Source organism: Cyclopterus lumpus, chromosome 9, assembly GCF_009769545.1.
Source record: "Cyclopterus lumpus isolate fCycLum1 chromosome 9, fCycLum1.pri, whole genome shotgun sequence".
In the NCBI taxonomy this organism is placed as follows: domain Eukaryota; kingdom Metazoa; phylum Chordata; class Actinopteri; order Perciformes; family Cyclopteridae; genus Cyclopterus; species Cyclopterus lumpus.
The window spans coordinates 21,822,949-21,848,265 of record NC_046974.1 but is presented as its reverse complement, the minus strand read 5'-3'; the positions used below and the strand labels follow the sequence as shown (position 1 = coordinate 21,848,265).

The window sequence follows — 25,317 nt, the reverse complement described above, 5'->3', positions numbered from 1 at the left end:
TCTGTGTCTCCCACGGAGCAGGACAATGAAGGGGGGAATGTGTTGTGTCTCCTTCTGCTCCATGGATAAATAACTGGACCACAGCAGTATTTGCTGGGCGGATTTGCCTCAGAAAAGGCCCTTTACAGTGTGCCGTAGCTCACGGGGGCTTTTAATGTTCTCTGGAAATAATAAATAATGTCCTACAGAGGGCTGTTATTCCACAGAGCAGTGTTAACATCAGGACACGCTTGTCTACTTTGGAACTTGATTCTTGGGGTCCAGTTTCCCTGAATCCGCCAAAGTCCTGCAGCCCGAATCTAATTCTAATGGCATCGTAGAAAAAAACTTTGTCTAATATGTGTCGCTTGGCCTCAAATACAAACTAAAGAATGCACACGTTGGCACAGGGTTGGTCTGTTGTTTTCATGGAATGCAAACATTATTTTTTTTCTAATGCAAATATTTGAAAGTATTATTTTGCTCATTTCCCCAAACCGTCCTATGCACATTTGTATCAGACAGTTTGTATACAGAACATAAATACATAACGGTATAGTGATACCTTTTCATAGCTTCCTTTTGTGAGGTATTTCATCTTATCGTGGCTGATACAGCTGCCATAAAGTTGATCATATTATCCATAGGAGGAATATAAGCCCTACAATGGTGGACTTATAAACACCATTTTGGATTTTTGCAGTTTTACAGTAAAATATTGTCGGTGGATCTATAATTCCTCTCAGAAACCATTAAGTTCCCCACAAATTGTTCCAAATAATTTTCCTCAGTGTTTTTTCTCTAATAATGTCCTGGTGCAGGCTTTTGGTGCAAGTCTGGACACATGACAGTGTGCTCCTCGTTCAAATCAACCCACCCCTCCAGCAAAGGAGAAGAAGAAAAAGGCAGGCGCTGCAGCCCAGAGAACACTCTTCCTCTCCTCCTCCTCTCCTCCTCCTCCTCCTCCTCCTCCTCCCCCAGAAGCCGGCGGAGCTTTTCTCCCTCTTTTAAACCACGCTCACGCGGGCTCCCAGTCCCTCATCCGAGCGCGTCCACGTCATGTCATGACACGGTGCAGCGCACGATCGAAGTGGTCGCCTCCAACGCCACCGGGAACCCCGATGCCCGGGACTCTTTCTGCGGCGGTCTGAGTTCGGTCCCGTGCAATATGCGATGTTCGCGCGAGCGCCCGGTTCTCTCTCTGCTGCACGTCGTCTTCACGTTGGCCGCCGCCGGCCGCGGAGAGCTCTCCGACTCCGGCGGACTCTTCTCCCTCTTTGCAGAACAAGGTCAGTGCGGTGCGGCCGCGACGAGGGAGCTGCGTGGGTCTGTGCGTACGTGAATTGAATTGACTGGGCAAAGTTCAAAGTGCATGTGAATATCAGCGTGCACGTAAAATGCAACCGGTGCATCGCCCATTTTTTTTTCGACGACCCCTTTCCATGGTGTCTCACTCTGCAGGTCGGCTGTCCCAGGCGGACGTGTCCACCGTCCACCCGGTGAAAGCCACCGCTGATGGGGAGTTCGTCTCCCACTCCCTGGCTCACCACTTCGAGGGTGGTCGAGTCAGGCGCGACCTCCGACCCCTCGGTCTGGAGGGACGGGTCTACTACAAGGTCGACCACGGGGGCCGCTCTCTGGTGTTCAACCTGACCGTCAACGAGCGGCTGCTCTCGAGCGACTACGTCCTGGAGAGGAGGAACGGGACCGCCGGCGGGTCCGAGCATCGCCGCTCCGGGGGGAGCTCCTGCCACCTCCTTGGCACGGTGGAGGCCCCCGGCGTGCGAGGAACCGCTGCCATCAGCACCTGCGAGGGCTTGGTAAGGAATCACATGGTCTCACGACCATAGCAGGCCAATTTACCCCCCATCGGTCCCATGTGAAGCTTTTCTCCCACCCTAAATGTGTTGTTCTTAATGCACACAAAAAAGAGGAAGCCGGTTTGTGGTTCGAGAGGCAGTCACTGGCTGTTGAGCGAACCCTTCCATCTGACGGTGCTTCCAGGTCGCCGAGACCCCGTCTGTCTCCCTTTGTCTCTCGTAGGGTTTCCTTCCCCCTCTGTACTTTCATCCTCATTCATTCACGTCGCTGCACCCTGCAGAGACTCTCTCTGCACACACACACACCCTTGGATATGCGGCGCTACTTTGTTCTACGCTGAGACGGGGATTCAATAATATTTTGCCACTTTCCTTTTTTTTCTCATAGTCTGGAACAATGAGGTTTGCCAGCTGGAGAGACAGGAAATCGGGCCATACCATTTTTGTTCAGAGAATTCCTTTTGTTTCACTCTCTCTGTCTCTAAATGCGTCAGAAATCCCAAAAGCCGTCCAAAACTACAAAAGAGAGAAGACAGCTGGACCACAGAAAGACCAGGACGCCGCTCAACGTATGACGAGTTCTAGTCGCGAGAAGCGTCACATGAACATTTCAGGAGGAAAAGAAGTGTGAGTCGTTTTGAGGAGCTTTATTTTCACCAAAATAAGAGCTGCTCAAAAGACCCCCTCCGGCACACGATTACTGATCCATTCCCATTCACACCGATATTTCGTGAGAGACGACCAGACGGGGAAGAGGTTGGTGGAAAGGGAAGAACTCGGTGTGCGATGTGTCCGCTTTTCAGTCCTCGAGAACACATCGGCGTTCGTGTCTCACTGTGTCACAGCAGGAATGCCTCTCCTTGCAGGGTCTTGCCTCCCGCTTCCCTGTTATGTTTGTGTGGGTTGCACTGCACTCTTCCTGCCAAATCTCGTAAATGCATTCGTTTGAAACGTGTCTTGTGTCACTCTGAATTCCAATTATCTACAACCTACCGCGCTCGGAGGATGTTTTTTCTTTTTTTCCCCTCTTATTTCTTTCTGCCATCCACAAAACGCTCCAGTGTGTCCCTTCTCTCCGACCCACCAGAAGAACCACAACGACATGTTCCTCTGATTGATTTTCTTTTTCCTGTTCTGTGGAAGATGGTTTACAGCAGCTAATACCACAGAGAGAGAGGGAGAGAGAGAGAGAGAAGAGAGAGAGACGGTCATTCACCCTCAGATAGAGATGGACCGCTCCAAAATATAGATGCATGATAATGCTTTGTTTATGTAGACGGGAGTTACTCCCTGGAAGCAGCAGCAAAAGAACACGACAAAAGACATCGTTCACCATCGGTGTACAAAAGTTAGGAGGGCAGTTCTTCAAAAAGGGATCTGTCAGAGATTCCTGAATATTTGATGTAAACTGTGTAGTTATCTTCATAATCTATGAATGTGTCTCATCGGTTTCTTTTTTTTAATTCGTTCGTCTATAAAATATCAGCGTGGCGTCTCCAAATAACTTGTCCAAAACCCAAAGATATAAGACAAACAAAAGCAGCAAATCTTCTCATCTGAGAAGCTGGAAGCTGCATTGATTGGGAGGAATTTTGCCTGGAAAAATAATTGAAACGACTACTCCCTTTTTTTGTCAATACACTCGTAGATTTATCGACGAATCGTTCCGGCTTTCGCTCCAAATAACCCTCCGATGACCCGCCTCTCGTGCAGATCATGTGATGTCTGTGTCACTGAAGCGAATACGGAGCAGGATGAAGAACTTTTAAAGGCCGTAAACGCCACGATGTGGTCCCTTCTGCCACTTCATTAGCGCCAGTTAAACTCCCACTTCTAGCGGAGAAAACAAAAGTCACACTTGCTTAAACAAATGGAGCCACATTTACTCGACAGGTGATCGCATCTCTTCACAAAGCCCTTCGCTCGTCACCGTACATGTGAAACTGTGAGGACTGCAGTAATGGGATGGAGGTTGCTGTTGGCGTGCCTTTTTTTTAAAAACTTAAAAAACTAAAACAACTTTTGATTCAAGCGAAGCCGAGGCTCTCTCAGTGCAGTAATCCCCGAGGCACGGCACAAAGAAAGCCTCATGCAAGTTCAGACCCATCGTGTCGGCATTTACCTCGCTTAAATGCGTGTTTCTTCACAGTGTACAAAATCACAAAAGATAATGTCTTCTGACCTCCGAGGAGCTAAATAAGCTCACGGGCAAAACTTTCTTGCGAAGTAAAAAAAACAAACTTGAGGCATGTAAGCGTCGTGAAACCTGAAGTTATCACAAACCGGTTGTGGGAGGATATTTGTTCGGAGCACCATCCGCGCCCACCTCTCCTTGTGTCCCAATAATCTCTGCCGAGAGCCGCGGGCTGCGTAACAGCAGGGACCTTTATTCCAGACCCAGTTGGCGAGCACTACAAAAACCCACAGAAGCAGGAAACAGAAGTAAAGCAGTTCCACATGGCCGATGTATTTTAGAACACAGACCTGTGTCATGGTAACCTCCCCTGGCTCTGGCACCTCGCACCCAAACGCGTTTCCTCGAGGACGAGGAGGAGAGGGGGCGGCAGAGGGAGCAGAGGTGGCAAAAGTGCAACTTGAATTTTGGGATTCCGAGAAGAAAAAAAGTTATAATAATAATAATAATACGGTTGCAGAATAGCAATCCCCTGTTTTTGCCAGTCCTATTTGGTATCCTTTCAAGTTGTCTTTGATGGTGGAGCGTAGACATCCTGCGGGACCTATACGTGGGGGATTTAAGGGTTGCACGCATCCCCCACTGTACAAGCATTTGGTATGCATATCATACAGATCACGCAGAGCCACGGCCCGAGTGTTTGGACGGGCCTCTCTGTAGCATTCCTTCCCCGGTTGATCCGCACCCCACCAGCTGCTTCTCGCCGCCGGGACTCACTTGGACGTTCTCACATATAGGAGACAACGTGATGACAGAGCATCTGCCCTTATATGGATCACAAATAACAATCTTTTTTTGCGGTTAAATCATGTTGACCCTGGCAAAGAAGAGCGAGCGGATGAGATACAGAGCAACGGTGAAACCAAGCCGAGCGTGTTTCTGCACGGGTCCGGTGGGGAGCTTTCCCAGCAGACATGTCGGCCTGCATGCTTTGTGGATGAGTCCACGGCAACTCAGGGACCCCTGGCTGAAGGCCACGCTCTGAGTCAGTTGAAAACTCCTTCATTGCTTTGTTTATTCAGAGTTTTGACAAATATATACATATATATATATGGTTATCTTGGGTATGAAATAAGCAGCGCTGCAGTACTCAAGACCAGTACTTGACTTGGTCTAAACCCATCAAAGTCTCTGTCTTGTCTCTACACACTCTGGTCTTGACTTGGTCTAAACCCATCAATGTCTCTGTCTTGTCTCTACACACTCTGGTCTTGACTTGGTCTAAACCCATCAAAGTCTCTGTCTTGTCTCTACACACTCTGGTCTTGACTTGGTCTAAACCCATCAAAGTCTTGATCTTGTCTCTACACACTCTGGTCTTGACTTGGTCTAAACCCATCAAAGTCTCTGTCTTGTCTCTACACACTCTGGTCTTGACTTGGTCTAAACCCATCAAAGTCTTGATCTTGTCTCTACACACTCTGGTCTTGACTTGGTCTAAACCCATCAAAGTTTCAGTCTTGTCTCTACACACTCTGGTCTTGACTTGGTCTAAACCCATCAAAGTCTCTGTCTTGTCTCTACACACTCTGGTCTTGACTTGGTCTAAACCCATCAAAGTCTCTGTCTTGTCTCTACACACTCTGGTCTTGACTTGGTCTAAACCCATCAAAGTCTCTGTCTTGTCTCTACACACTCTGGTCTTGACTTGGTCTAAACCCATCAAAGTCTCTGTCTTGTCTCTACACACTCTGGTCTTGACTTGGTCTAAACCCATCAAAGTCTCTGTCTTGTCTCTACACACTCTGGTCTTGACTTGGTCTAAACCCATCAAAGTCTCTGTCTTGTCTCTACACACTCTGGTCTTGACTTGGTCTAAACCCATCAAAGTCTCTGTCTTGTCTCTACACACTCTGGTCTTGACTTGGTCTAAACCCATCAAAGTCTCTGTCTTGTCTCTACACACTCTGGTCTTGACTTGGTCTAAACCCATCAAAGTCTCGATCTTGTCTCTACACACTCTGGTCTTGACTTGGTCGAGACTCATCAAAGTCTTGGTCTTGGTCTCGGTTTAGGTTGTCTCGACAACACCGATAACAAGCCTGAACAGTTTGGTTGTATTTGATTGTGGACACTCCATCTTATTTGACAAGGTTTGGTTTTACGGGTGGAGTAATGTATTCCTTCCAAAGGGAGTGCTCCTCTAGAGTTCCACTTTCTGAACTCCCTGAATGGAGACACATGATACTCAGCCAGAGCTCTGCAGCCTGCTGAATGAATGCAGCTGAAACACAAGAAACGTGTCAGGATGAAGAGTGAGTTACAGCAGTAAACACCCTGGGGAACCACAACTGCAAGCACTGCATGACCTGGTTTTTAACATCTGCCTCTGGCTCCAAAAACACAGAGAAGAGCTCTTAAGAATCAGGTGCCATCAACGTTCATATTCCAGGGAATACTTGGCATTGGTCTCGTTCGATTCAATGCACAATTGCGTTTTAATAGAAATCTTCTGGATGCATGAAAACATGCAAAATCCCTGCTGAGAAAAATACAGTCAAATTCTTTCAATCAGCTGTGCTTCTTCCATCTGTTTGGCATCTCTCTCTCTTTCTGGCTTTTGCAAGTTGGTTTAAGGGTAGAGGGAGGGGTTCATGCAGGAACAGTTTGGGCTTGTTTAGTCTCTCTCTCACACCCCCCCACACACACACACACACACACACACACACACAAATGATTAGAACTTGCAAACACTCATCTGGATTTGAGACATTCCCATTGGGCTTGGTTTAGAAGGGAAAGTCGGGAGTTTTTTGTTTGTTTACGTGCCTCTGTGTGTTCCTGTGGGGGCGCCTGTGTGCGAGGGAGGGCGCTCCATCCAAGTACTCGTCCATGTGTGTGTGTGTGTGTGCGTTTCGCCAGCAGGACTCGTCGGTCGGCGAGTGAACCGTCTTCACCAAGCCAGAACACGCACGGCATACTTTAGGAAAACGTCTTTGTGTTGCTGCTGCAGAAGCGGCAGGCGGAGAATGTGCCTCGGGCACAACATATGCTCAGATCTCTCGACTAATGATGGATTCCACCGAGATTGAAATTACTAGGGGATTACCACTTTTCTTTTCAGTACACCTTTTTTTTTTCAAGTTCTTTTTGAAGTCGCAGTTACTGAATTGTATGGACATTTGTTGTTGTAAATGCTTTCAAGCAAGTGAGTGCTACTGCAGGCTCCATTAGGCACGATTTGGAGATGAAATGAGTCATATTTTTAGTCGTTATTAACAATCCGTAGCTGGGACTGAGCAGAGCCTCATGTCCCTCACGATAACTCGCTGCATGTTCATTTTGGTCTTCCTCAGAGAGGCTTCTTCTCGCTGCCAGAGGGACACTACTTTATCGAACCTGTCCAGAAGTCCCCCGGTGATCCCGCGGGCGCTGCGCAGCCTCACATCGTCTATCCACGAGTTGCAACGGGAAGTGAGAGAAGCAAGCGCAGCGTCGAGTCCAAAGAGACACCCAGCCCCTGCGGAGTTCAAGGTGTGTGTCTGAAAGTGTGTGTGCGTGCAACTGCAGACGCCTGTGAGCTTTTTTTTGTCTTTTTTCCTCCATCTGCTGCCTCGTGTCAAGCCAGGATAAACCCTGAGTGTAACCCAAGTGATGTCTGCCGTCGTCCGCCCTCTAGATGCTCCGAGCGACTCTGTCCAGGTGGAGAGGGAGAGGGAGGAGTGGGAGAGGGAGCAGCAGAGGGGGGAGGACCGGGCCCAGTCCCGCCGGCTGCGCTCGGTCAGCAGAGAGCGCTGGGTGGAGACCATGGTGGTGGCCGACGCCAAGCTCATAGAATACCACGGCAGCGATAACGTGGAGTCCTACATCTTCACCATCATGAACATGGTGAGGCGCTGGAATCCGATTGAACTCTTCATATCTATATAAAACATTTTTTTAAATACTTTTATTGGGGAATGATTTCGGTGTCGACAGGTGGCTGGGATCTTTCACGATGCCAGCATCGGGAACGCCATCCACGTCATCTTGGTTCGCCTCATTCTACTGCAGGGCGACGAGGTAACACTTCCCTGAAGACGTCGGGGATTTCTTTTCTTTGATGAAGCATTTGTTAAGGCTTACCATCGCTGGTGACTTCCCCTTTTAATTAAAAGGTCCCGATCAACCGGATAGCTTAACTGCGGTTCGAGCTCCGTGCACACTGAGTCTCCGGCCCCATTGAACATTAGGTCCTCGCCTTGATTTACACCAGTCTCCCACGTATGGCCAACCAGCGTGACAGACTGGTAAATTGACACAAAGTTCAACATGAACCTGTTGGACTGGCGATGAAAACAGCATTGTTTGGCCCCGATAAAATGTCACACAGCGGACCTTATTTGCAGAACTTTCTTGGCTTAAAAAATAAATAAAAACATCCTGAACTTTCAGTGAAAGTGAACTGGTTGCCCTGCTGGAAATGCGCTCAGTTTAAATCCCCCTTGAAAGAATGACCTTATGGTCTTCGGGGTCCAAAAGAAGAATCTCGAGATGCTCTCAAATGACATAATGTAAAAAATCAATAAATCAAAATCCAAAGATGTGCAGAGTGTCATTTCTAACCCGGCTGTCCGTTGCAGAAAGGGTTGAAGATCGTTCACCATGCGGACACCACGTTGGCCAGTTTCTGCGCTTGGCAGAAGAACCTCAACCCCCAGAGTGACACGCACCCAGCTCACCACGACGTGGCTGTGTTGGTCACGAGGCGAGTGGCACACACACACACACACACACGCACACGACGCGCGTGCGCTCTTAGGTCAGCTTCATCCGTAGATAAAGGACAGCAATGATGCACATGATGACCCTGCACTTCCTCTCCAGGAAAGACATCTGTGCTGGGAGGAACCAGCCCTGTGAGACCCTGGGTCTGTCCCATCTGTCCGGGATGTGCCAACCGCACCGCAGCTGCAACATCAACGAGGACTCTGGACTGCCGGTCGCCTTCACCGTCGCTCATGAACTGGGCCACAGGTCCGTGTCTGTGTGTGGACTTGTGATAAAACACTCCGAATAATTAAATATTGTTTTTTTTTTTTTTTAAAAAGGAATGAAATTGCGATGGGACAAAGACTGTAGAGGAAAATATAGTTGCTTCATTAAATCTCCCAGCATTATCGTATTGTGACCAGACATTGGTGTGATGTGGGTGTAGGTTTTACTTTTAATAATAGTGGACAGAATAGTTTGATTTGGATTACTGGTACACAGTCTTGGTCTAATCAAATTTCTTTTTAAACCAGAGCATTGTAGCTTCAGTGTCCATTCAATCAGAAGATGGCAGTATCTGATTATGATAACTAATGGTCATGTTGCTTGATGTTGGTGCACAGCTTCGGGATCTATCACGACGGTCAGGGGAACGACTGCGAGCTGGAGGGGAGGCACCCGTTCATCATGTCCAGACAGCTGATGTACGACAGCTCGCCGCTCACCTGGTCCTCCTGCTCCAAAGAATACATCACGCGCTTCCTCGAGTAAGGCTGCGTTTCATACTTTTAATCTGAAGCCACGAATGTTAAAAAACAAAAATTATGAATCCGACACGACTCAATTGGTTTTAATGCATTTTTCAAAAAGGGTGTGTTGGAACAAAGTTTTCGGCAGACCTTCATGTGTAGCAAACCGTGACGAGGGTGCAAATGCCGAGCAAGCGCAATTCATGCGAAGCTCTAAAAATCTTGAATAAAAGTGAAAAAAGGCAAACGTTGGAGAAGTTTCCTTAAACGTTTTACTCTCATTGTTTCTTCTTGAAAACCTTGACAGTAGTGAACTCTAGAATTCCTCGGTTTCCGCCTGAAGCAAAGTCAGAGGTCAGAGTTCACTCCGTCCCACCAAACTTTGTGACAGTTTAGCGAGTCACTTTATTTCATTTAATACTGGGCTACGAGATTGCAGTGCGGTGTAAAAGCAAATGGGAAGCATGTTCATTGAATTGTCATGGCACCAATCTTTTAATATGTATTTACATTTTTTTTGCTGAATGTTCAAAGCAAACAAGTACCTCAAACCTTGTGCCCCCTTTCGCTCCTTTTCATCCTTCTTTCAAAAAAGGTCCCACATTCACTATCACGCCTTCGTTCCTCTGTCCTAGTCGCGGCTGGGGTTTCTGTCTGGATGACCGCCCCTCCAAGAGGGACCTCACCACCCCGCTGGCTCGCCTCGGCATCCGCTACACCACGCACCACCAGTGCCAGCTCCAGTACGGCTCCAATGCCACCTTCTGCCACGAGGTCGACGTGAGTGTTCGCGCGCCAACTGAAAATGTTTGAAATCCTCTTAAGAAAAAGGGTCTCGTTTTCCTCATTGCTTGTGGACATGCGTCTTTTTCTCCCTCAGAACATGTGCCAGATTCTTTGGTGTTCGGTGAATGGCTCCTGTCGCTCCAAACTGGACTCGCCCATAGACGGCACCCGCTGCGGACCGGAGAAGGTGGGTGGTGCCCGAGTTGCTTTGTCTCGCTAGGGGTGTGGGTTTTGTCGGGGTGGTTGGGGGGTGGGGGTGGAGGTGGAGGTGGTTAGCGCGACTTAGGATACGAGGCCCGCCGGTATTAAATAGAATGGAAATAGGAATTACTAGTGTGTGTCTTTCTTTTCTCTCTCTCTCTCGCTACAGTGGTGCATCTCGGGGGAGTGCGTGATCGTGGGTAAACTCCCGGAGACGGTGAACGGAGGCTGGGGCCAGTGGAGCACCTGGTCTCACTGCTCCAGGACCTGTGGAACTGGGGTCCAGTCCGCAGAGCGGGAATGCAGCAACCCCAAGTAAGAGAGCTGACTCTTGATCCGAGTGCGTTGAATAATTTCCACCACGACTGGATGACATCCGGGGAACTGATGTTTGATTCAGAGCGCCGCTGCTGTGCTCTCTCTCTCTCTCTCTCTCTCTCTCTCTCTCTCTCTCTCTCTCCGCAGACCGGAGTTCGGGGGCAAGTACTGCACGGGGGAGAGGAAGCGCTACCGGACCTGCAACACCAAACCCTGCCAGCAGATTACGCCGAGCTTCCGAGAGATGCTGTGCAGCGAGTTTGACACCGTGCCCTACCACAATGAGCTCTACCAGTGGATCCCTGTGGCTAACCCAAGTGAGTGCTCAAAGCTTCGGACATGCGATTGCAAATGTCACCCAGCAGGGGGCGGCATTTACACTAGAAAAGCCACTCGAGGATGCGGCTGCTCCATCCGTCTGCTGTATCTCAGCAGGAGCACGCGACAGGTCCGTGCATTACTGCACACATTCCCGCAGTTTTATACAATAAACCTTTTTATTCAATCGGGCTCACAAGTGGTTTGTTTGTCAGAAAAGATCCCATCAAAAAATGTCCTCCTCTTCTCCATCCTAACCTCCAGCGAGCCCCTGCGAGCTGCACTGCCGACCAGTCGTGGAGTACTTTTCGGAGAGGATGCTCGACGCTGTGACGGACGGCACGCCGTGCTTCATGAACAACGTGTCCAGAAACATCTGCGTCAACGGAGTGTGCAAGGTAGTGTGGCTGGGTAAGAGACTAAAAGAGGGAGGCGGGGAGGAGGGTATAGCGGAGCAGGGTATGAGACGAGCTGCAGCGTGATGATCATGAGGAGGAGTTTTTTGTTGTTATTGTCCTATATGGGTTTGCGCGTGTGCCACGTCCGTAGGCGGTCGGCTGCGACTACGGCATCGACTCAAACGCCGAGGAGGACCGCTGCGGAGTCTGCCTGGGCGACGGCACGAGCTGCGAGACGGTCTACAAGTCGTTCGACGGAGGAGAGGGCTTCGGTGAGTTCTCACGCAACATGGGGTGCTCGAGCAGCTGGAAACCAATTGAATCACCCAGATGAAAGCATTGACACACTTATTAAAACCTCAAAATGAGCCACTGGTTGATGAGGGGAGGCTTTGAAGAGTAAATTCTAAGTTCATGTCCACAGGCCGGGGGGGCTGTTCGTCATTTTAGGACAGTTCATTAGTGTTACGCCATTGTGTTGTTCCTTTGTTGTCATGGCAGCCCTCTCGTCTACACTGTGCAGCTGTTCGTCCTGCTGTACTTGGCTGATGTGTGTTTGTGTGTGTGCGCATGCAGACTGACATCCCTGATTTTACTGTGCTTGGGTAAAGTGTAACTCCAGTGCACAATCGGCACGCGGCAAAGACGGATTAATAGAGAAAAAAAAGCTCTAAAGCAATACAAAATACCCCCGCCCATCCTTGCTCCTTTCCCTCTCTTCTCTCCGTCTGTGTGCGTTCGCCCCGCACAGCATCCTTTCCTGATAACCGGCCCAGATGTTTAGCACTTCAAAAGGTTTGGAGTGAGGGCAACCCCCCCCCCCCCCCCCCTGCACAAACACAGAAACACACACACCTTCCCACAAACATCATTAAACTCCAGAGACCGACTCATAGCTGCTTTCGTCCTCCCCCCCCCCCATCCACACACAATAAAAAACACAGACAGGGCAGTGCCCCCCACGCCGAATGCATACACACACACACACACACACACACACACACACCAGCCACCCCCACACACCGAGCCCACCCTCCATTAAAGATCAGAGAGGAAACTGTCTGGTAGCCTGGATGTAAGAGCGCGGCAGCAGCAGCCATGGTGGGCCATCCATTACCTCGCCGTGACTCCGGCTCCCCTCTCCACTCTCCCAGGGTACGTGGACGTGGGTGTGATACCCGAGGGGGCGCGGGACATCCTGGTGAAGGAAGTGGCGGAGGCGGGTAACTTCCTGGCTTTGAGGAGCGTGACGTCGGAGGATTACTTCCTCAACGGCAACTTCATCATCCAGTGGAACGGGGAGTACGTGGCCGGCGGCACGACGTTCTACTACGAGCGCAGCGGGAACATGGAGAACCTCACCGCTCCGGGACCCACCAAGCGGCCGGTCATGCTGCAGGTAGGGCCATCGTGATACGTCGGTTTTAATGTGGCCGAAGGGAGTTGATGTTTTAGTTTTCTTTTACAGTTTTTAAATGTGTCCGTATTCTGAGATGTGTAGAAGTAATCAGTAATGTGGATCTCAACCAATCAGGGATAGAGAAAAGAGACTTAAAGGAAAAAACAAGCAATCGGAGCGTTGCCAATGTGATACAATAATAAAATGTCGTTTCAAAGACACAGATGCTGGAATCAAAACTAAAGAGTCAAACATTCACTGATGAAAACGGTTCTCTGCATAATTCTTCATGCGGGTGTTACAGTTGCTGTTTCAGGAGAAGAACCTGGGTATTAAGTACGAGTACTCCATCAAGAAGACCAAGGAGACAGGAAATGAGGTCATCGAGCCCCTTTACAGGTGGAGGCACGGGGCGTGGACGGACTGCAGCACCACCTGCGGCTTAGGTCGGTGTTGCGTTTGACGGGAATAAAAGATTTTCCAGGTCCGTAATTTTGTGGTGGTTGTAGGATGTCGGGGGCCGTCACCAAAGACTGTCTTTCTGGCTATTTTAGGTGAGCAGCACCAGCCTGCGCGGTGCTTTGAGGTGGACGTAGGGGTTGTGGACGAGTCTCTGTGTGACGAGGCCGGGCATCCAGAAGACCGACACCGAAAATGCAAGAATATGGATTGTCCTGCCAGGTGCTTGCTCTCACATGCTCTATAACTTTTTTATTTATTCTGTCACTGACCTGAAAACATATTGTACTGTGGTTTTAGCTATTATTGGGGAGACACCAGGCTAACTAACTAGCTATCTAACCAATTATATTATATATTTTCATCTTCACGGCCGGTTATAGAACCTCATTAATCTGTTGGTCACCACTTAAATATGTTCATAGAACATAATAAAAGCTGTCAAGAAACAACGGTTTATATCAATGGCCCGTTCCGCATAATAGTCTTGTTTACTTCTTATTTGATGACATACTTCCTGATTTAAATCAATATTTTTCCAGTTAAAGACAATTTTTTTTCTTTTAAGTTCTTCCACATTTGCTTGTGTTTCGAGAACATATCACAGTTTAGAACTTTAGGCTTTTCGGTCAAATTTGGAGAAAATCGTGTGTTTTCCTTCAAACAGGGTATTCAAAAACACATTAAAACCCGCTAATGCATTGGAAATAAAGTATTACACATTGTTCAAAGGATTACCATGTGGTCCCCGTTATGATCTGTGAAGGCCATCAAATCCCTTCCACCAGCAGTCTCTTCCTCTCTGCCCAGGTGGTGGGTGGGCGGCTGGCAGCAGTGTGCAGTCACCTGTGGATCAGAAGGGATTCGGAAACGAACGGTGCTCTGTGTCCGTACGGTCTCTGGGGAGGAAAGGGTGCTTCACCCAATGGAGTGCAAGCATCTGCTCAAACCTAAACCCGTGGTGCCATGCAACAGGGACGTACCCTGTGGACAGGAATGGGCTGCGGGCAACTGGGAGGAGGTACGTTTTTCACTAATTCTTACTCTTTAGTTGTTCTCGCTTCCCTGTAGCTCTCTCACCTCAGTTAACACATTCCCTCGTATTCTTCCTCCTTCGCAGTGCCCCGTCACATGCGGCGGGGGCGTTCGCTCACGCACGGTCACGTGTGCGCTGACACCCAAGAAGACGTGCGACGCGTCGACCAAGCCTCGGTCCAGATCCCTGTGCGCTTTGCAGAGCTGCCCTAACTCAAGTCTTCGTAGACGTCCCGGGCCTGCTCCTAAATACCGGCGCATCTACCCACCAAAGAGCCAGCCCACCAAGAATCCCGAAGCTACCTGGGCTCCCACTGCGAGGCCTGCTGCCACAGCTGCACCGACAACTGCACCCACTGCTGCCGTCACCGTGTGGAAGAAAACCACCACCGAAGGAACTACGACCGTTTTCACCCCGACCACCATGGCCCTTTCAACAACGCCTGCAATCCATGAAATCGTAGACGCGGATGGTTATGAGCGGATAAATGAGGATGAAAGTGTTTTCCCATCTAAAGTCACCTCTGCTGGAAAGGACAGAAAAGCAACTGACGTGGAAAAGGAAAAAGTAGAAGAGAGGGAGGAGGAGGAGGAGGGAAGTACGCCAAATGTGATGATGTATACCCCCGGGTACGATTACGTTGTTGAAGAGAGGGCAAAAGAAGAGGAGGCCGGCATTATTGACTTGGACGTCGCCACATCTCTCAAAAATCCTCTTAAATCAACCACGCCGACACCAAAAATAGTCATCACTCCCACTTTGCAAACACGTCCGTCTACCATGCACACAACCAAAGTGGCCACTGGTGCCTACCCCACCCCGAATACCAGTACAAAAACATGGGCAAGGACCACTCCCCGCTACCCCTCCTCCAACCCCCACACCACCCCTCGCATCAATCCATACAGCCCGCGGACACACCGGGTACCCCTGACTCCTCCCATGTACCGCTCAGTCACGTCAAAAGCTGGCATCCGCACGACACAAGCTCCTCCTTCCACAACTGCGTGGAAACCGTTCACTACTGCGGCGTCACCCCAGTCCACGGTGACGATCATTAAACTGAAGAAGCCCGCGTTGACGCCCAAGAAAAACGGTCCTGCCACTCGTGCCAAAAAGCCCTCTTCCTGGTCCAAAGGCAGCCGCTCCAATGGTCAAAGCCAGCGACCGGAGAGTCCCATGAGCAGCTCCGTGGGTGACCAAAGCAACCTGATGGCCAGAGAGCCAATCAGCATGGATGTATTCTGGGTTGTGGGAAACTGGAGCGAGGTGGGTACAGACATTTTACCACCATATTACCCTGCTCTATGAAGAACCATTCCAGTACATTTGCACGTAGCCCAAAGACAGGGCATCAACGCTGGCCTTTTTCCAGGGCATACCATAACTTTGAAAAATCTTCACTTCCAAACATGCTTTGACTGCTTTGAAATGAAAGCATTGAAAATGTTTCTGCAGATCAGGCAACACGGTTGTGAAAAGTGGAGTAAATGCGGAAGTGCCGTAAACTTGCAAGTGCCTTGCATTCTTTCTAATGACCAGCAGGGGTCGACTCCTCTGGTTTAAAAAATAAGTCTATGAGAAAATCCATCTACTTCTCAATTGAAAAGTAAACATTGTAAACTTGAGTTTATGGTCTCAATCTCTAGTTTCAAGTCTTCTTCAATACAGCATGATGTTCATTTAGTAAATTATGATCCACTTGGAGTCAAATAGACCATAAAGCAGAGTATGATTTACCTACCTTGTGATTGACAGGTTGCTACCACAGAGTTTTCTGGTCGTGTTACCACTTTAACCCTTGCACAGTGTGTTTTCAGTTCATGGAAGTTAATTGTTACATTGTGGTCGCCTGAAAATATTGGTTACACTTAGCTCCACCCTCTCAATTCATGTCTGGTTGCAAAATAACCAAGATGGCTACGACCAAAAACCAAGATGGCGTTGGCCAAAATGCAGAGCTCGAGGCTTAAAAAAGTCAGCTAACCAACGGTGTTCATTTCTTATATAAAGTCTGTGTAGATACCTGAATTTTGTGTAATCTATCACAGCATGGTTCTTTAGTTGTTTAGGTTCTTTTTTATTGCACGCAACTGTAGTTGCTAGTGGGGATTTAAAACTCTCTTCCTGTGCTTCAACAATTTTTTGTTATGCGGGTATTGAGTGTCAATTTAGAAAGGCAATATTTTAATAGAAAATGCAGGAGACCAACAATGAGCCACGCATTATTAGGGCACCGTATGGAATAAATTTGACAACATCAAAGTCAGCTGTTTGGCAGCAAAAAAGGAGGGTTTATAAAAGCCTGCCCCGCTTGCAACTGCATAAAAGCGGCAGTTAAATGTTAATGGCTCAACATGAAAAGGTATCTGCTTTTATCCGGCTAAAACATGTAAAACATCAAGTACAGTTATTTAAGAACTTCTGGTGGTTTTATGACATTCCATAACTGATCCAATTTACAATATTATTGCCTCGCATGTCACTTTAAATCAGCACACGCATAAACCCAATCGGAAATCTCCTCTTCCTCCCCAGTGTTCGACAACATGTGGGATTGGAGCGATATGGAGGACGGTAGTGTGCAGCTCCCAGAAGGACGAGGACTGTGCCAGCCTGAAGAGACCTGAGCCTGCACGCACATGTCACCTGCAGCCCTGTGCCACCTGGCACAGTGGCAGCTGGAGCAAGGTGAGTAACGTTAGATTTCCTCCAGTCACCGAATCCGACAGGTACACTTAATACTTAGTTACAATTCTGCTTTTCGTCCGTTACTTTTGCACATGACGGAATGGGTTTGCGTCTGTCAGTTCAGTTCTCACTCGCCGTGTATTTCGGAGCCATTTATCGCGCCGCGATGTCGTCCACAGTGTCCGGATTCCTGCACGGTGGAGGGCAGGAGGTACCGTGAAGTCCAGTGTGTCGATTCACAGAGTAAACGTCCCCTCAGACCTTTCCACTGCCAGGCCACGTCCAGCAGACCTCTCAGCACCTTGACTTGCCCCCACAAGCCCTGTATGACCTGGAGTACATCACCCTGGGGACAAGTAAGAACATTATACACGTCAAATCTTAATATATATAATTTATTTTTTTGGTAAAGCTTTAAAGACTTAATGGAGTTTTACAGAACTTAGTTCGGGAACAACGACCATGCCTCGAACGCAGCTCACTTAAGTACTTAATCCAGCACACCATCCACATTACTCCCATCCACGAGTCTCCACTCCCCAGCCGCAGGGACACCACCGACCAACCATCGCACCCCGCCGACCTTCCCTCTCTTTCATCCCTCTGCCCCCTCTTCTTCCCTTACCTCTTACCCCTCGACCTCCATCCCTTCCCCCTCGACCCCATCCCTACATCCCTACATCCCTAAATCCCTCACCCCTCGACCCCTTTTCCGTTTCATAACTTTTGCAATAAACCATTCATACTCATATTGCTACTAGCGTGATCATTGTTAGTGAAAACATGTTTATGTAAATATACTGCAACTATGCAGATGGTTTCGGTTTTATTTGCTTTGATTTTAGATTAGATTTTTATCCAGCCTGAACATTTTCACCCACATTTTTTTTACATTTGTTGAAATTCTCTTAAGATACCGACGGCAACCAATAAAACAAAAATGCAATGAAAGAAATCGCGTATCTGTGGTTGTCGCTGTAATGAGCTCGTCCAATCACTTAATTCGGCTAGTACGCTCGTTCCGCGTCATCGTTGTCTTTTGTGCGCTGCTAGCTTGACGGCTGTGAGTGCTAACGATAGCCAAGATCGTTGTTTATGTTCATTGTGTTTGGGGGGAGTGTTGCCGACACTAGATTTAGCGACTTTTGTAGCTAGTGCTGCTATCGTTGTAAAAGAATTGTCAAAGCTGTGCTTATGTTTTTTTTTTTGCTTACATTTTTTTATCTAGCGAATGCTTCATTTTTTTCTCAAGTCCAACCCTGGCTTAAAGCTATCTGCCACTAATATGTTTGTAATTTAAGGGAAATCACCCTCTAATGTTGAAAATGATAATTACTGTTACATATTATGTAAATTGCTTTTTAATTGTGAATGATAAGTGGTCTGTTTACGGGTTATTAAAGATAAGATTTGATCCCATTTTCAAGCAACCATTTCCACAACATTGAGGATATTCAGGACATACCCAGACCCACAAATCCACATACTATACAGTTGCACATGCAGGGAGTTCCAATTGGATACATCCTTTGAATCCTTGTGTTTTTTCTCAGTGCTCTGGCAGCTGTGGCGAAGGCGTCAGGGAGCGGCTGGTGTACTGCCCCGAGCCCCATCGCTGCAGCGCCACACTGAGGCCCAACGGCACAGAGTCGTGCAGTCTAAAGCCCTGCACTCACTGGATGGTTGAGGACTGGGACGAGGTCAGTCACACGGGAGCGAGAGTACCTCGAGACATTGAGGCCCTTTCTAAAATGTTATTCGCAATGAAAACAAACTGGGCTGGCCGTTGTGGACTAAAATTACCATTCTGTTTTGCGTGTGATTTTGCAGTGCTCTGTGAGTTGTGGTGGGGGTCAGCAGCAGCGTGAAGTCAACTGTGTGAGTAAGCAGGATTTGGCCGTGATGCCAAACAGCCTCTGTGAGAAGATCTCCAAACCAGAAACACTCAGGAAGTGCAACATGCAGGAATGCAAGACCAACACAGGTTTGAACACACGGCTCAATGCGTCCCGTCTGTTTTTATCTGTCTGGCCTAGCAGGTTCACTATCAACACACAGATGCAATTTCTATGACATAACAATATGCCTTGTGTTTTATTGGGACAGACCTATTGGTTACAATCACTCTAAATACACTAAATATCATCTGTAATGCAGTGTTTCATGTGACCTGTGTGTCCTATTCCTTCTACTGCAGGTCCAGTTTGCAGGAAGAACACCATGTCCTCTCGCTTCTGTGACAAGCTGAAGCTGCTGGGTCGCTGCTCTCTCAGGTCGATCCAAAGACAGTGTTGTGTCACCTGTGGGTCATAGCCAGGCCTGCACACCCACCTATATTACAATATGGACACATCCCAACCACAGTAATACGTACTGTGTCCTCTTGCTGATGTAAAGCCATGCCATCCACAGACAGAGACGACAAAAACCAAAGTGCTATAAGAAGCAGTACAGCTGCTATATATATATATGAAAAACATGGCTTGATGACCATTAAGCTCTAACAGTCTGCATGTCTATTCATCATCAGTATTTATCAAAAAAAACGAATATATATAATAAAGTAAAACATAGGTAATACTATGTTATTGTTGTGTTATTATTATTATTATCATTATAATTGTTCTTTGTAACATTATCCAGTGAAGATTGTGCTAGGTTTCATAAAAAACATAAAATATGTTCAATAAATAAATAAAAAGTTTAGCAAGATTACAGTCACAACACTGATGGTGAATAGTCATTCAGACTATTACAAATGTTAGCGCTTAAAAAAAAAAGGTGTGTATATATATATATATATATATATATATATATATATATTAACTAGCACGTTTAAGGAAAGTGCAAAATTAATGTGATTTAACTGGTGCAAAATATATAACAAAAACATAAAAGAAAGTCAAATTACTAGCAAACAAAACACATCAGAAAGCGCAGTATAACTAACTACACAGTTTTGATAAATTAAAAGTACGAGGTACAGTGTGCAGCTTCTCTATTTAGTAAAAAACCTTAAGTACATATCTCTCTGGTCCTTTTATATTTGTGGTGCTGATGATTCAGTCAACTTACCAGTGATATTTTTATATCAAAGTGAGCTGGTAAAAAAAACAAAAAAAAATAATGTAAATAAAGATATTTTTTTTAGACCTCTATTAAATTGTTAATAGTAATTTTTTTACAATTGTCGATAATTTTAACTCAAATTGGCTGCAGGAGCTGCACAGCTCTGTGGTCGAACCTGTGGTGCGCCTCCTCTGGTGTGAGATTGACCAATGAGAAAGAGGTGTTGCAGGTCATCCCTCTCAGGTATTATCATTATTATTATTTTTTTAAAGATGGCCACTGTGTTTGTATCATGTTGTACAGGCATTACCAGTCATTGTACTTCACGCCTCCACTGACAAAATGTTTGCGACCGAACTGCTTTGTAACTGAGACATGAAATTAAAAATATCCTTTGAGTATCTTTAAAGTGTTGGTATGATGCATTTTGGTAAGTCTTTATTATTTCCATCCATCCCAACATAAAAGGTGAATGTAATGTGCACAAGAACAGTAATTACCCTTCTTTGCATCGCTGCTTCATGACCTTGCGAGTCGACAAGGTAATTCTGGCCTGAGAGCGCCGCATGCTGCTGGATGTGTGTAACACCAGTATCGGCAGCACCGGGCTCCGTTTCATGGATCGGGTTCGGCCGGCCCAGTCTGATTTCCCAGTCTCTCTCTTGTGCCAGATAACATGACACGGGCGGACGCTGCCCTCGCTTCGTGCGCCCCGCTGCTATCATTCAAGCCAGAGTCAGCAGTAATGGAAGGAGTAACACAATACTGGGTCAATGTGGAGCCTGATGTCCTTACAACTAGCAGTGTGTGTGTGTGTGTGTGTGTGTGTGTGTGTGTGTGTGTTATCATGACAGAGCAAACGCCATCCAGTCGTATTACCTAACCACATCTCATTGTGTTACATCACAGTGTGTTGCACAATGGAAAGAAGTGATTGAAACATAAAACACAGGAAATGCCTGAAAATATCCGATCCTGGCGTCACAGACTTTCGGGCTTCTTAGCAAATTTATCTTATAGCTCTTAAATGTTTCAACATTTCCCTCTGTGTTTTTTTAATACATAACCCAACTGAAAGTCAATGAGCAAGTCACGTGGAAGATAAAAATGAGAAAATACTGTCATTTGTACTAAGTGTGGATGTGACCTGGTTCTGCTGAATTCCTGCAGCAAAAATGGCCCTAAATTACTAATTACTTTTAACAGCTTGTGCAATACAATGTGCAAGTGTTCTAAAGCCAAACAATTGTGGGTTTGGATTCAATAGTGCAGTGGCTACTTCCAAGTTTGTGGAATTTCCAGACTTTGTCTGCACAATGCCAACAGTAGCAAACAGATGTTGCCTCCAAAGGCTTAGGGGCCTAATGGCGAAAGCACGCCCGACTGGCATCTAAGTGGTGAAGACCAAAAGCAGTCGAGCTTTCAGCTGTGTATTCTGTTGATGTAGCACTGAGTTTGTGTGTTCCACAACAAAACAATTATTATAAAAGTTGCCTTTGTTTGAGTGGCAATTCATTTTACAATTTGGACTTTCAAGACAATCAAAGCACCAAATTGCTGCCGTGCGAGTTGAGCTCTGTGAACATGGAGCACATGTTCAGTAAATGTTGGACTTTTAAACGTGTGTATTTATTTACTGTTTGAATACTGGACTTAAATGAACAAATTAGCTATCTGAAAAATATATTAATACATCTATTTCAATGACACAAACAACTTAGCACATTGATCCGTTCTTATGAGTCATGTGGTATTTTAGACTTATTATTAAGGGCAGTCCATATAGTTACAATCTTCTATATGTCAATATGTTTCACGATAAAATACAGTGTCTTCAAAACCATCATAAACAGGTAAAATAAGCACACAGGAATGGCTGCATTTGGCTAATGCAGAACATTAAATACCTGACGACACAAGCTTTTTCAGGGTTCTGGGATTCAGAGCATTCATATAGCAGCAAACTAATATTTGCTCTGTAAATATATCGAGGTGTAATGCTACCTGAGCAGAGAATGTTGTCATTCTCCCTCTTTCTATCCACATTTATGTAAAAACTATTAGAAATCCAGTAATTACATAAAGCGCTCCTGCTCATTGATGTGCAACTTTGCCCGCAACGCCTAATTCACCCAGAGATATTAAAACATTATAAACAGTTTGGCAAAACCCCTGGTGGTTGACATGTATATTCTCTCATAGGATATATTGTCAAATTGCCTATTATTACACTTGTTGTATTAAAAAGTTTGGTTGTAAAATGTCACGAGAAAGACGGTCGCAGTGCATCAGCTGATCCAGCGACCGACCAGTCAGTAAGCTGAAACCCACACTGAAGTGCCTGTCCAGGAGATAACATGACGAACATCTATGGATCCCTATAATACAGGAAACGGCAACCTCATCTTGTCGGTTACCAGACACCCGCCAACACATCGGCCAGGAACATATTAAATATTTACATTTGATGACCAACATAAAGAAAAGAGGCGAAAGAGGCCTCCAGTGTGAGTCGAGCATGCGTTTGCATGTCCTGTCTTTGGACCGTGAGGTTACACATATCCCTGTGATCACTAATAAACTTTGAAGTACCAATGGAGAATGTTACTTTAATCTGGCGGTTCCCCCCTCATATCCCAAAGAGAGGCTCAGGGAAGAAGGCAGTGGATCCGTGCACTAACTGGCTGTTGGTTTGTAGGGAGCAGTCCGGTCTGGTGGCTCTCATCTGGACCCCATCAGGTTGCATGTCCCCAGGCAGTCAGACTGGCATCCCCGTACCAGGCCTGTTCCTTTATTAAAGCCTCGGCCTCCTCTGACCCAGCACACACAGAGCGGCCCCCAGGGAATGCAGACAGACAAACACATGGTTCCCATAGGTCAGTATGGTTGTTTGTGAGTCGTGAGTTTCACTCCCTCGTGGGCCACATATGGATTTCAGTTGAAGTAACTCGGGAGAGTGGTGCTTTTCTTTGTAAAACATCTGCTTAATGATAGTGTACCAAGAGGGAGGGGCCAATATACTTCAAATGAGGCCAAGCGAAATCAGAGACACATGACATGAATAGGTGGATTTCCAAGGTTCAGCTCTCTAATGCGATACAGTATGTTGGGCAGACAGATTGCGTTGATGCACCTGCTGCCACGAGGATCAGGAAGAAGCAACTGCTAAATAATTGTTAATATTCAGTAACAAGCTGACTGTTTCCATTACTGTCTCCGCCGGGAGGATTATGCGCTTGCTCCAGGAGTGAGTGTGAACCTCAGTGTCCGTCCACGGCTGATCTCGCATTCTGCTGCAGAACTGTATACCATTTTGTGTGTCTGCCACCAAAGACACAGTGGGGGTGGGGGGTGGGGGGTTTCAGCTAATGGCAAACAAATAACCGCTAACAGAACTACCAGTACATCGCTGCCACTCAACCACTAGTTTGGTGAGATGTGCTTTACGTTGACCTTGAGGCGTACATCGCTGGTGTTTGAATGATGTATGTGTTTTGCAACGCCTTAGAGCCAATTAGTGTCAAGACTGGGAGGGGGGGGGGCTTCGGTTGATGTATTGACTGCTTCAAACTAACCCCAGTTTGAGTAATTCTTTGCTACTCCAAACGTTTGGGGTCCAGCAGGTCCTTATCAAGAAAAGAAAATCATGACACACAGGAAGTGATACATGTTATGCTGGCGGGCAGCGGCAGTAGAAAAAGAACAAACGGATTCGCTTGCATGAGCAACAATGCCATCATGGCTTTTTACAGGAAGAGAAAGAAATGCCAGCCAGAGAAACTCAAAGGTCGTCGATAGGGATCAGTCGATAGGTTCTGTAATGAGCGAATAATGTATGCCTTCAAAATGAAAGACAGATTGGGACCTTTACCAGTGACTTTTAATGAGACTCAGCATTTTATTTGGTTCTGATGTCGTTCAACAACCTTGACAATAAGTCCGTAAATTGCATCTCTGAAGTGCCTTTTAGATCTGTGATTACAAGGTGTCTCAAATGTGTACACAACATACAAGACCATAAAACACAAGGATTTCACTAACTTGTTCCTGCGCTTGCCTGTGACTCAAATGAAAACGTAAACGTGATCTCTTCAACATTGAGCACTATTACCATTCTGAATACAACAAAAGTCGACGACACCTGACAAATGTGGAAAAGAAAACAGTTCAATTACATTACACGCTAAAAGGAATAAAAGGAATCCTCCCATGTGTTTTTCCGTCCTTGATTCGTTTTTCTTTCTGGCAATTGGTACTGTGTGAAATCAAATCTCCGCTGGTGCGGGTCAATTTCCGGTATTTGACTTTTCATTGCCGTTACTGCGATTACTTTTTTTTAAGTAAGAACCTGGCTAGAGCCACAGCCTGTAGGGAGGGATCAGAAGCACATTTGGCTCTTCTATTTCCTATTGTTTTGAACTTTGAAATGCAATTCAGGGATGGATCTATAAAAATACACTGCATGATACAGCTGTAGAGAAGGGAGGGAGATGAGTCCACATCCAGACCCCTGCAAATCTCACTTATATTGCATTTAGGGGAAAAAAACACAGGCAGGGCTACGTCTATAAAGAATTTGCTCCTTGGCCTCTAAAAGAAATCCTGCAAATCTTGCGAGTCTTGTCAGCATCATTGCAGGCCGACATTCCTCTGAAGCAACTACAGAGGACATTACTGTCTTAGTGGAGAGAACACTAAGGGCCGAGAGTGTATCTGCGCGGTTTAAGACTCCTCAGTCTCTGAACACGCCTCGATCTGAGAAGCTGCCATCAGGGTGAAGTCATTTCAAAGGCAGTCAGTCGAGTCATGTCACGGCCGTTTAGCTCTCACGCTGCTTATGGGAAGCACAGCGCTCAGGACCAGTGAGCAGAAGATACTCCATAAGACTCCAAGTTGCAAAGTGTCCTCCATAACAAGGTAAAATTGTATTTTTCTGAAACATGTTTCATGAATATTCTTTTTAATCTTTATGTATGTATGTATGTATTCATTTATTTATTAATTGTGTCACTTAAATGACTTTAGAAAGTAAAAACCACACAGCTATTTAAGTATTTGGTAGTGGGAGATTTTATTTTCAAGAAGAGAAATACAACACAATCCCTCTACTAGATTCAATTACTTAAAATAGACGATTTTGCGTTTGGTACATATGTGCTCCTTATCTATTATTTCTCACAATATTTGTAGAGAGACTCCGGACAAAGT

The 25,317-nt window shown here is 46.6% G+C and overlaps 1 protein-coding gene across 1 annotated transcript; it reads left to right on the top strand.

The window, feature by feature from the left end:
- The first annotated feature begins 1,147 nt into the window (after positions 1 to 1,147).
- On the top strand, positions 1,148 to 19,801 carry adamts12 (ADAM metallopeptidase with thrombospondin type 1 motif, 12). Its single transcript, XM_034542648.1, has 24 exons — positions 1,148 to 1,268; positions 1,441 to 1,799; positions 7,290 to 7,467; positions 7,613 to 7,821; positions 7,912 to 7,995; positions 8,556 to 8,680; positions 8,800 to 8,949; positions 9,309 to 9,452; positions 10,070 to 10,214; positions 10,315 to 10,407; positions 10,591 to 10,736; positions 10,887 to 11,056; positions 11,322 to 11,455; positions 11,607 to 11,727; positions 12,610 to 12,854; positions 13,159 to 13,300; positions 13,409 to 13,535; positions 14,124 to 14,334; positions 14,434 to 15,618; positions 16,888 to 17,040; positions 17,220 to 17,396; positions 18,594 to 18,740; positions 18,871 to 19,024; positions 19,238 to 19,801. The coding sequence occupies exons 1-24, from the start codon at positions 1,148 to 1,150 to the stop codon at positions 19,351 to 19,353; spliced, it is 4,836 nt and encodes a 1,611-aa protein (XP_034398539.1). The 3' UTR covers positions 19,354 to 19,801.
- Positions 19,802 to 25,317: the final 5,516 nt, after the last annotated feature.